At 38.9% G+C, this 13,055-nt stretch overlaps 1 protein-coding gene across 2 annotated transcripts in view; it reads left to right on the plus strand.

Moving 5' to 3' along the window:
- The window catches only part of RHOBTB3 (Rho related BTB domain containing 3), a 54,855-nt gene that overhangs the window by 18,068 nt on the left and 23,732 nt on the right, over positions 1–13,055 (plus strand). For both annotated transcript variants that reach the window (XM_043593970.1, XM_043593961.1), the window contains exons 5-7: positions 376–487; positions 3,894–4,259; positions 11,402–11,514. In XM_043593970.1, coding sequence (XP_043449905.1) covers positions 376–487; positions 3,894–4,259; positions 11,402–11,514 — 591 coding nt within the window. The remainder of the gene's footprint in view (positions 1–375; positions 488–3,893; positions 4,260–11,401; positions 11,515–13,055) is intronic.

Raw genomic sequence — 13,055 nt, forward strand, 5'->3', positions numbered from 1 at the left:
AGCTGATATGAGCATCTGTGACATAGAGCCAGATCTGCCCTGCTTTGAATGTCTCTAGTATTAACTGCTGTGGTTGCCCACGAGACAGTTATTGACAGTTCCACAGTTGTACTGCTGGGCTTTCTTGATTATTCAAGAGAATGAACAGTTCCTTCTTGAATGGATAGTTTATTTATGCTTAGACAAGGCACAGTCTGTTCTAGTTGATACATTTTTTGTCTTTAAATGAAAAACTTGTTTACAAGTGTTTGCTAAAGCGTACTTGTAGATGGTACCAGCATTTGAACATTTGGCAAATGTGATTTGGGGTACAAATAACCATGTCAGATACATAATTTTGTTGACGCTTTACTTAAAATTTGGTTCATGTTTTAGTTGGAGTATTTTATGATTCAAGCCTTAAATCAGAAGACAAGTGAAAAAATGAAGAAAAGGAAAATGAGCAACTCGTTTCATGGAGTTAGACCACCTCAGCTTGAACAACCAGGTGCATTTACTAACCAATGTCTGCACATTCGATTGATATTTATTATCGATCACTTCACAAGTCTTAGAGCAACTGTTGCCAAATTTGAGTATGTTGATGACTCACCTGGTATTCTTTTTCAGTAAACCTGGGATGGGGCCTAGAATCTGCTTTTAAAATAAGTTTCCAGGTGATTCTGAAACAGGTGGCACTTGGACCACATTTTGAGGAATAGTCTTTAACTTGAATCTGTAGATTCTTTAAAAAATAATGTATGTGGTGAAGAGCTGTTCTAGATTAAAATCTAAGAGGGGCGCCTGGGTGGCTCAGTTGGTTAACTGTCTGACTTCAGCTCAGGTCATGATCTCTGAGTTTGTGGGTTCAAACCCCACATCGGGCTCTGCGCTGACATCTCAGAGCCTGGAGCCTGCTTCAGATTCCGTGTCTCTCTCTCTCTCTCTCTCTCTCTCTCTCTCTCTCTCTCTGTCCTTCCACCGCTTGTGCTCTATCAAAAGTAAATAAATAAACATTAAAATTAAAAAAAATATCTAAGAGAAATAACAACCAAATGCAGTGTGTGAACCTTGATTGGATACTAGTTCAATAGAAACCGCTAAAAGACTCTTAGGACAGTTGGGTAAAATTTTAATATGGACTAGACATTAGATGACATGATGGAATTATTGTTAATTTTCATATGTATGGTAATGGTCCTGTGATTAATGGAAGAATGTCCTTATTTTTTGGAAATGAATATGAGAGTATTTAGAGCTGGAGTATCCTGATGATCACGACTTACTCTTAAGTGGTTCAGCAACAGGAATGTGTAAGTGTGTGCCTATCTAGAGATAAGGCAAACATGACAAAAAATTTTTTCCCTTAAGTTTATTTATTTGAGAGAGAGTGCAAGCAGGAAAGGGGTAGAGAAAGGAGAGAGAATCCCAAGCAGGCTCCATGCTGCCAGCGCAGAGCCTGATGCGGGGCTTGGACTCACAAAACTGTGAGATCATGACCTGAATCAAAACCAAGAGTCAGAGGCTTAACTGACTGAGCCACCCAGGCACCCCAAACATGACAAAATATCAATAATTGCAGATTCTAAGTAAAGGACATGTGTGTGCTTATGTATCATTCTTTCAACTTTTTTTGAATGTCTGAAAGTGTTAATAACACAAGGTTAGGGGCGCCTGGGTGGCGCAGTCGGTTAAGCGTCCGACTTCAGCCAGGTCAGGATCTCGCGGCCCGTGAGTTTGAGCCCCGCGTCAGGCTCTGGGCTGATGGCTCAGAGCCTGGAGCCTGTTTCCGATTCTGTGTCTCCCTCTCTCTCTGCCCTTCCCCTGTTCATGCTCTGTCTCTCTCTGTCCCAAAAATAAATAAATGTTGAAAAAAAAAAATTAAAAAAAAAAAATAACACAAGGTTAGAGGAAAATACAGTTAAAAATAAATAAATACAATTTTTATCAAAATTAAGTTTTATTAAAATTTTTGCCTATTGTTTTTAATGTTTATTTATTTATTTTGAGAGAGAGAGAGATCATGGGCATGAGAGTGTGCATGAGCACCAAGCAGGGGCGGGGGCGGGGGGCAGAGAGAGAGTGAGAGGTAGAGAGAGAGAATCCCAGTCAGGCTCCCCACTGTCAGTGCAGAACTCAGTGTGGGGCTCAAACTCACAAACTGTGAGACCATGACCTCAGCCGAAATCAAGAGTCAGATGCTTAACTGACTGAGCCACCCAGATGCCCCAAATTTTTTGCCTAATTTTGTGATAGAAATAATATAATAGTACTCTGTGAGATCAATTTGTTATGGATATTGTTTTAAAAAGCAGGTACTTGATAAGTATTTGTTAAATAAATCAATATAAATTAAAAATCAAGAAAATAATAAATTAGTACGGGAAGTCAATTCTGGGTTTTTACACACATGCAGATATATAAATCATGAGTGATACACATTTGCTTTGAACTTCCTGGTGTGCAAAGTGAGAGGAGACATTGTTATGTAGCAAGCTTGCTGCTTTAAATACTTTCTGGATGAGAAGATGGGTGGGGAATAGCCAAATAAACAATGTAGATAGATAGATGATTTCTTCATTCTTATTATTCAAAGCAGATCCTCTGAGAAAAGCAAAGTTCCTCTGAGAAAGCAAAGCATTTCATGCCATTTAGCACTAAAAGAAATTTCTCATGTGGGTCTCCACTGGGGGCAGTGCTGGGGGCAGTAGGTGACCTAGTAGACAGGGCCTTCAGAAGTGTCTGTAAATGCAGCCTCAGCTGTCCCTGTGCCCTTCTGTTAGGTATCACCCTGAGCATTCCTTCTGATGCTGACTTGTTCTAAGGATTGATCCTGGGCTCTGGGGCAAGTGGCTTTCAGATTGCTCTTAGCCATGAAAGGTCTGTGAAGGTGCCTTAGGCAGTGGAGAGAAGGATGAGTGGGGTATAGTTCAGGAAGAGCCTAGCCACCAAATTACCTTGTTATTATCTGTTTTATAGACTGGAGCTTTGCTTTAGAGGAAAAAATTTTCATTACTAAAGAAGTTTGAATTCTGATTGAGAAGACTGCATATCCTTCAGACAACACTTTCCAGATAACACTTTCCTTGGCTCAGCTTTGGATAAAAGCTAGACAGCAGACATTCTATAGTTTGAGTCTGTGATGAGGGCCTAGGGTGTGATCCTCTGTAGGGATATTCTGAATTGACCGAGGGCTAATCTTTGTTAGTGATCACACTAGGGAATGGAAGATTACATCCTTTTTTTTGGAAATGGGGAAGTCTAGCCAGCACTTTACCTCAGGTGTGCTGAGAGGAAAAAGCTGGTTCTTGTTTTACCAGGAAGAAAAAAATATTTAATTTTAGGATCAAAATAAAATGGTCAAGATGGTTTCAGACAATGGAGTCTAAGACTCTGAGCTTTGGCCTTGAGAGGTGACATTTTAAGTTGAACAATTTCCTTCCCTTCCATTTCCAACCACGAGAGGAAAATGACTATAAATGTGGGTTAGGTTCTTCAGAACTTACTCAGTAATTTGTTTGAATTTTTTATTTGGATAAAGTAAAGATTAACTACCAACATACTAAAATTCAGTATTTGTTGAAATAGCTTATTTGGGGACACACAAATAGTGAGAAGTACTATTTTATTGCTGTTTATGGCATTTAGTACAATTTTCACTTGCACTATAAAAATTACGATATTTCTGTGACTATTAACTCAGAATAATTAATTTATATATATTTATAATTAGGTTAAGTTAAATACAATTGCTGTTTTCATAGGTCAAAAATGGCCATATGTTGGCAATTTCATATGGTTCAACTTAATAATATTAAAAAGAATTCTTTTGTTGTGTTTAAAAGGAACCTGAGATGTTTGGGTCTATAGACCTAAAGAATAATTTATCATATTTGTTTTCTTTTTTGAAATAGAAAAAATGCCTGTCTTAAAGGCTGAAGCATCGCATTATAACTCTGATTTAAATAATTTGCTGTTCTGCTGCCAGTGTGTGGACGTGGTATTTTACAACCCAGATTTAAAGGAAGTTGCCGAGGCCCACAAGATTGTTCTCTGTGCCGTAAGCCATGTTTTCATGCTGCTTTTCAATGTGAAGAGTCCCGCTGACATTCAGGATTCCAGTATCATCCGTACCACCCAGGACCTCTTTGCCATAAACAGAGATACTGCATTTCCAGGTGCTAGCCAGGATTCTCCAGGCAACCCACCATTACGTGTCATCGTTAAAGACGCCCTCTTCTGTTCTTGTTTATCGGACATTCTGCGCTTCATTTATTCAGGTACTTTGTTAAGTGGTTCTGGTACATTCTTGTAAGATTTGAAATGAAGTGTGCCTGTGGTCCTCAGGTGTATTGGTTAGTTTCACATTTCTCTTCTTTCTACCATCTGAGGTAAGGATTATACATAAAAGAGTATCTACTTTATATACAGGAATTGGTCCACACTTTCCATCTTCCTTATAAGTTTATTTGCCTTGGTTTTAAATCTACTTGTGAAAATAGTAATTTCTTTTCCTACTGAGCAGGTATGGTAGTATTTTTTTTTAATATCTAAAATGTGAAAATACAAGAGTTTTTTTATCTAGTTTAAATTTAAAGAAATAAAATTTTCAAAGTATGAATGGAAATAAATCTCTGCATCTTAAAACCTGACCATTAATTCCCTTTTCTGTTTTACTGTTAGATTTTGGAGGGCATTGAGAGAAATTAGCAGGGTCCTTACATTCAGTTTAGGAACTAGAAACAGTATCTAAAGTTAAAGCTGAGATCTGATCCACTTTAACTATTTTATTTTTAAGTAATCTGTACACCCAATGTGGGGCTTGAACTCACAACCCCAACATCAAAAGTCACATCCTTCACCGACTGAGCCAGCCAGGAGCCCCAACTTTGACTATGTTAGGTTTTACTTTTTCTTCTGTGTACTTAATCTTTTTAGGATTGAGCTTATCAATTATTTTTCTTCTCCTTTTAAATGCTGTAGCAACTATATTTTTAAAAAATAGAAGTTTTATTTGAGTCATTTTAGTCAATGAATTGAAGGTGTCATATCTAAATATCCCATATAAGAATGGAAAAGAATTGATGTAAAATAATTGATGTTAAAATAAGATTTTATTTTTTTTCATTTGGGCTGTGGTTATATAATTTTCTAAGTTAAAATAAAAATCAATGGTTTTGAAAAGTACAGTTGCAGCATGAAGATTTAAGTGGATTAAAATGTACATATATGGGGATGGCTGGCTGGCTGAATGTCAGTAGAGTATGTGACTCTTGATCTTAGGGTCATGAGTTTAAGTCCCATGTTGGGTGTAGAGATTACTTTTTTAAAAAGTTTTGGGGCACTTGGGTGGCTCAGTAGGTTAAGTGTCTGACTTAGTCTCAGGTCATGATTGCACAGTTTGTGAATTAGAGCCCTGCATTGGGCTCTGTGGTGACAACTTGGAGCCTGGAGCCTGCTTCAGATTCTGTCTCCATCTCTCTGCCTCTCCCCTGCTTGTGCTCTGTCTCTCTGTCTCTCTCACATATAAAAAAATAAATAAGAAATAAATAAAATAAAATAAAATAAAAGTAGAATGGTAATGATAGGTCTTAATTAAACCATTGTTTAGTGAATATTGGCTTGGCAAAGGCGTAAATAACCACTCCTACAGAGCCAGTGCCTTCAGTGCGGCAGGGTAAGTGTTGGGTGAATTAATGAGTAGACTCTAGTGGCTTGTGAAGCATCACATGGATAAACCAGACTAAAGATGTCATTTACTACTACAGACTTTTATGTTTAAACTTTGAGTCTCACAGTTCAGAATTTAAGGCTAATTCTGAAAATCCAAAATGTTTACATGGTAAAAGAAAAAAAAATGTCTTTCATGATGTTTAGAGAACTATGAAGGAAGTGTTTGGCTTTGCGTTTCGATGATGTTACTGTTGAATTATTCAGCAAGTTTACTACAGTATCTATTGAATACTTTTGAAGGCACATTAATACTTTGAAGTCAGTTATATCCTCTTTGATAAGGTAGCGGTAAGAGGGCTTGTTGTGTCTCCAGTGACAGAACCTACTTGTTTTTTTAAATTGCAAAATTAATACATGCAGATGGAAAAAAAAAGGGAAAGAAAAAAGTTTCTTCCATCCCTCAGTCCCCTTATGTATTCACTCTGATGCTATTTGAGATAAATTAATGTGTTGGGAAACACACATTAAGGAAAATGTAATCTTTAGGAACTGCTATTTTCCAGGAACCACACACAGTTTCCTATGGCTGGAGCATAGCGTACGAGGTGAAGGTGTGCAGGAGACGAGGCTGGCAAGCTAGGTGGAAGCTACCTGTAGAAGCTGTTCTAGAATTTTAAACATGATCAGACTGGGTTTGGGCAAACTCATCTCTGGTGATAGAGATGGAATAGAGCAGGCTAGACAGGAGTTTAGTAAAGCAGCTCCATTGCTCTGGAGATCAACCTCAGGAAGGTCATTACTCTGATACTATGTGGTTGGTGCTTGTCTATCATTTGGAGCAGTGCTTTTCAAACTTAATATGCATGCAGGTCAGCTGGGGATCTTGTTCATGCGTCTATTCTGATTCAGTAGGCCCAGGGGGTGAGGCATGAGATTCTGCGTTTCACACAGTCTCCCAGGTAGTGCTAGTGCTTTGGACTCTAAGCAGCTGCAACACCTGCTCTTGGAAGAACTGAGTGCCGGCCACAGCCAGGGGCTAAGAGCCTGGCATTCAGTCCAGGGCCCAGGGGAGGAGCCCAGTTATCAGTCTGAGGGCACCAAGTCAAAATGGGGTCAGGCGCACTGACTGATGTGAGCTCTTCAGAGCTGGAGCTGTCAGCGCCGTGTTGTAGCCCTTGCCCTTAGTTGTGGCGGGGAGAGCTTGCTAAGCTACAAGCCCTCAACCCAGTCAGTGCACAGGCCTCCTAACCTGACACCAACATGTTGCATTTCTGCTCTGTTCTCTCCTTGTATGTCAAGGCTCAGAGAAGAGGTGCTGTCAGGTAAGAGCTGGGCCACAGACCATTGACCTGGGGCTGCAGGGAGATCCTGATGCTTTGGGGAGAAGCAAAACTAAATGCTTCAGCAGGTGCCTGTGACCTATTCTTTATTTATAGAGTATAACCTCTGACTCAAGCAAAAGTTACATTATGTTTAAATTATGTTTAAAAAGACATTAAGGCTGTATTTGTAAAGACAATTTTGAAAAATGGAGAACACTTGTTAAGAGAAAAAAAATCAACCAAATTCCTATTTCAAATGTCTAAACCCTGGTATTTTGTTTCATCCTCTGGCCTTTGTGCATATTTTACTGTTTATTTAGAAAATATTTTTTTTTATTTTTATTTAAAAAAAAATTTTTTTTAATGTTTATTTATTTCTGAGACAGAGAGAGACAGAGCATGAGTGAGGGAGGGGCAGAGAGAGAGGGAGACACAGAATCAGAGGCAGGCTCCAGGCTCTGAGCTGTCAGCACAGAGCCCGATGCGGGGCTCGAACTCACAAACCATGAGATCACGACCTGAGCCAAAGTCGGTCTCTCAACCAACTGAGCCACCCAGGCGCCCCTAGAAAATATTTTTTATCAAATCAAAGAAAAAGTTTAAGCCTACTTTTTTTTTTTTTTGAGACTTCAGTAAAGAGGACAGGTTTATGGGGGTTTTTGTTTTGCTTGTTTTTCTTGCTGCTGTTGTTGAGCATTTTTTTTAAAATTTTTTTTAACGTTTATTTATTTTTGAGACAGAGAGAGACAGAGCATGAACAGGGGAGGGTCAGAGAGAGGGAGACACAGGATCCGAAACAGGCTCCAGGCTCTGAGATGTCAGCACAGAGCCCGATGCGGGGCTCGAACTCACAGATCGCGAAATCATGACCTGAGCCGAAGTCGGCCGCTCAACCGACTGAGCCACCCAGGCGCCCCTGTTGTTGAGCATTTTAAAACTTTGGAACCGATCACAAGTTTTAAGACCCAGTTAGGCAATGGTTTCCTCACAGAAGCCCTGGCCTACCCGCTAGTTCTGTTGGGTGGACAGTGAAGACAGCAGCCATTTGTACATGTGTCTGTTGGGTTGCTAATGTGGAGGCAGAACTCCGTGACACAGACAGCTCAGGAATATTTGCCCTGAGTAAACAAGGACTGAAAAACCATATTAAATCTATCTCCTGCTTCTTTTGTTTTTAAGAAACAAAATTACAAAGAATGTCTTCTCTCTAAATGACACACTTCTTTTTAATCTTTAGGAATTTGAAATTTTGTGTGTGTTGTGTCACCACGGACATATGGGTCCTCTATTTAGGAGGGATCTGTTTAATAGTCTGGTTAACAGAAGGCTCCAGTTTATTCTAATCAAATTTTTAAATAAATAGACACAGTAAAAGTATGTGTTTTGCAGATGTTAATTTTCTGTTGGATAACAGCTAACTCTGGATAAGTTCTGAAAGACTAATACTCAAAGAGAAGGAGCGAGGCCAGCGGTTTCTGGGTCTTCATCGACCCAGAATCCTGTATTGGCATACAGTTCTGACATTCTTACAATACTTGATAGTCTTTATGCTTGCAAAGTCCTGACTCACGCAGTTTCAGATGGTTAGGAATTGAAATATATGTAAGGACCTCAAGAATTTTGCTTTGAGCTCTTCGTACCACAGATGGCCCTTAGAATTTCACATCACTTACTGAAGTGCTGCCAGAGAAAATGAACGTGTGGAAACAAGCTTTCATCTTCAGCTTGCCTGGTATCCTAGCTCTTGGAATTCTTCCGTGGTATGCTCTTTTCTGCACTGCCTAAAAATACAGCTTGCATGCACGAGTATATCATGTTCTCTAAGAACCTAAGTCAATCAGTGCTCTGAGAGGTCAACTAAATAGAAAATCCCAGTCAGTTATGCAAGATGAATAGTTTCTAGATCTCTGCTGTACAATATCATGGCTATTGTTAACAATACTGTACACTTAAAATTCTGTCAAAAGGATAGATACATTAAGTGTTTTCACCACAATTAAAAAAAAAGCAAAGAAAACTCCCGGTATAAGGATTATTGCTTTATTTGAACAAAAACGTGTCAAAAATGACTTGATTAGCATTTCTAATTGTAAGAACAGCCCAATCTTTAGAGTGCCCTGTGAACTATTACTTTCATTTTTAGTTATTGGATCCTTCTGTGTCTATTCTTAGACAAATGAGTGGCCTATAGGGATTTACCTACTAATAACCCCATATATTTAGACTTATTCTTGCCTTCTCTCAGATAATATTCTGAATGGAGACACTGTGTAAGTATTCATTAGTTAATACAGTTTATTTTTAAGAGATAATATGTGTGTTCTCCTTTAGCATGCACGAGTTTAGACAGTAAAAATTACCCACTATTTCTGCATACCACTGATCCTGGGTTTTAGTAATGAATGAAATGTTTAAAGGAAGAGATAGTGACGGCCCGCGCTCAGTGCACCTCAAAATCACCTGGGGCGCTCTTAAGATATCTGGGCCCCAGCCCCAGAAATTCTAATTTAATTGGTCTGGGAATGAGACTTCCTCAATGATATTTTATGAAAGATCTCCAGGTAAATGTAATACACAGCTATAGTTGAGAATCACTGGCATAGAGTAAATCATTCTGAAGTGGGGTCCGTTGGCTTCTCAGAGGTTCTTCTTCTTCTAACATTTTAAGGTGGGTTGTAATTTTTATGTGTGCGTGGGAAATTTTCTAGAGAGATAGTCCAAAGAATTTATCAGATTTTGAAAGAGTATGTGACCTTAAATTTAAAAATCCTTAGTGCAGAAAAATTAAAACAAAAAAAAAAAAACCATGGGCTTTTCTAGACAGCATACCTTTGGGAATCTGAAGAGGAAGGGGAGCTGACAGTGAAGTCAGAAAAAGAGCATGAAAGGTAGGAAGAAGCAGTGATGAGCTGGAGCTGGCTGGCACCAGCTCATGAGAGCCGATTATGTTTATTCCCAGGTTCGTGTTCTGTGATTCCATGTTGGTGGCTTGAGTGTGGCCATGGTAGGAGTCTTTACACCACAGAGGTAGCGGAAGGCCCTGATCAGGGCTCTCCTTCCCCCTTCCCCTCTCCTCAGGATACACTGTAGTAATGCTGAAGGTCAGGTGAGGAGAAGTTTAAAGATACTCAAGAGTGCCAAGTGCCACAGAGGTTGACTGGAGTGACGCCTGGGAGCCATCGGACTACCAATTGACTCTTCAGAGCAGCTTGGATCTGGTTGTTCAGGCTGGCTGCAATTGCCCAATCTCACTGCTTCAATAAATGTCTATCATGTGCTCTCCCCATCCCTAATGTCTATGAAGGCATCTGGCGAAGTTCTGGATACATAAAGGGAAACATCAGAAGAAATAGATTAAGAACTGATAGAAAAGGGTTTTGAGTTACTTAGAGGTGAAATGAGTTGCTTAAAGTCACACCAGTAATGGCAGAGAGAGAACCGGAGCCTGAGTCTCCCAACTATGCTCGCCCTCACTACACCTGGGTGAACTATATTTTAAGGAGTTAGGACTTTCTGTAAGTCAGGGATAGATGGGAGTAATCTCTTCAGATATCATCATCAGAATCATACTTTTAGAAACTTACTGGCATTGAGCATTGGGATCAATTCAGTGTGGACAAAGCCAAGGAGGAGTAGGTACGCTGGTTAGGAGGCTGCTATAAGCCAAGCAAGAGGGTGCTTAGAGAAAGGTGAACTTTCGCTGACCATCACACAGGAGTTTTGTAACATACAGAGGAAAGGGGCTAACAGTGTGAGACAGATGTGAAATGAGCCTAGGGAGAGATAGCTTGGAAGTGGGTTGGGGTGAGGACAAGGGGAGGAGGGACGAAGTGCAGTGATTTTGCTCCAGTGCCATGGTCATATAGCTCATCAGGTCGTTATTTACCTCCCTTCTTCGGGTTGGTTCTGTAGAGTTGGCTATAGAACATCCTTATCTGACCCTGACAATGTGTGAGACCTTTTGAATGCATTCTGTTCCTACTGCTTATTCTTCTACCTGATGGTAGTCAGTGCTGTCCATGATTAGTATGATTTAATTCAATCTTGGAAAAAAAACAAACACCTCTGCTTTCTTACTTAGAGCAAGTAAATAATTTGAGTGTAGCAAGGACTACTTGTGATGGCCAATGATATTCTGGCCATTACTGTCATTTTTAGCTGACTGTCTATTACAAAGAGGTGGCAGCTGTTTAGGGAGGAAGACTTCAGGTTTAGAGAAATACTTTAGGGGAAGGCAAACTGATTTTTTTTTTTTTAATGTGAGAACTGTTTAAATGTATTAGTATAATTACAAGGATATATATTTGGCAAAGAAAAATTAAAAGAAAATACTAAATAAAGAAGGAATATTGGTATCTAATAAGAGATTTACTTTCTGTACTTCCTGTTTTTACCTAAAAATCCAACATATATTAATTTGTTTATAGGTGCTTTTCAGTGGGAAGAATTGGAAGAAGATATCAGGAAGAAATTGAAAGATTCTGGGGATGTTTCAAATGTAATCGAGAAAGTTAAATGCATTTTGAAAACACCAGGAAAGGTAAAACTACTTTATTGCAAATCAGTTTACCTTGATGTTCTCTGAATTTTAACAGATATACTATGATAATATAATATTGAGTCATTAGAAGAGTCAATAACATATAAATATGTTTTTCTTGAATCTGTTTTTGCCATTAAATATTTTAAACACAAACTTGTATTATTTCTCACTATCTCAGATTTTAATTCATATAAGAATTAGAATATGTGTGAGTCATGTCTTTAAAATGTTGACTTGTGAATTCCATCCTCTGAAACATTTCCCTAGAGCTCCAGGAATATGCAATCTATGTCAAGAATGAAGTGCTGTTGAATTTGTCTGGTTACAGTTAAGCTTGTTAAAGGGAATGCTTTCTCACTTCTCAGAATTTAAGTCCAGATCGTTTTCTGGAGCAAGGCTGTTTCTTTGTGTACCCTTTTCTTTTTTTTTTTAAATTTTTTTTTTCAACGTTTATTTATTTTTTGGGGGACAGAGAGAGACAGAGCATGAACGGGGGAGGGGCAGAGAGAGAGGGAGACACAGAATCGGAAACAGGCTCCAGGCTCCGAGCCATCAGCCCAGAGCCTGACGCGGGGCTCGAACTCATGGACCGAGAGATCGTGACCTGGCTGAAGTCGGACGCTTAACCGACTGCGCCACCCAGGCACCCCTGTGTACCCTTTTCAAGAGTCCTAAGAAACCTCTTTGATCAGGTGGACAGTTAGGGATTTGTTTCTCATCTTGTACAGGTTTAAAATGATAAGTCAAAGGTTATAAAATGTAGACTTTGTAACAAGTCATAAACATGTGCATGTTAAAACTCCAGTCACTTAGACTGTAAAGAGTCTGAAGGGCTTCAAAAATAAATTTATTGGGGTGCCTGGGTGGCGCAGTCGGTTAAGCGTCCGACTTCAGCCAGGTCACGATCTCGCGGTCCGCGGGTTTGAGCCCCGCGTCGGGCTCTGGGCTGATGGCTCAGAGCCTGGAGCCTGTTTCCGATTCTGTGTCTCCCTCTCTCTCTGCCGCTCCCTCGTTCATGCTCTGTCTCTCTCTGTCCCAAAAATAAATAAACGTTGAAAAAAAAAAATTAAAAAAAAAAATAAAAAAAATAAAAAAAAAATAAATTTATTTTGAGACAACTACATTATAAAATTTAGCCAGTGTATTCTTATTTCAGATTCTGTGATAAACAAATTGGCTACAGTAGATATTTTTATACTTACCTTTTGGTAAGTATGTGCAATGCCTAGCAGAATATAGACATGTAAATGTAAGAAATGGAAGAAATGTTAAATGGAAGAAATGTAAGAAAATATAAGAAAAAATGTAAGAAAAAATATTCCTTTAATTTTTTTATACAGATGACTGTCAATTCTATAACCTAAGTTAATGATGTTTTAAGTTAATATTTTATTTTTTAAGTTAAGATTTTAAAACTGTACTAGCTTTTAATGAAGATTCCTGGCTTATTGAGTTGGGGAAAAAAATTTGTAAATGAAGTAACATGGAATTAAGGAGCAAGACTTTTCTTGTTTCAATAACACACTGAAGCTGGTATA

The sequence above is a fragment of the Prionailurus bengalensis genome, chromosome A1 (assembly GCF_016509475.1).
Source record: "Prionailurus bengalensis isolate Pbe53 chromosome A1, Fcat_Pben_1.1_paternal_pri, whole genome shotgun sequence".
Lineage (NCBI taxonomy): Eukaryota > Metazoa > Chordata > Mammalia > Carnivora > Felidae > Prionailurus > Prionailurus bengalensis.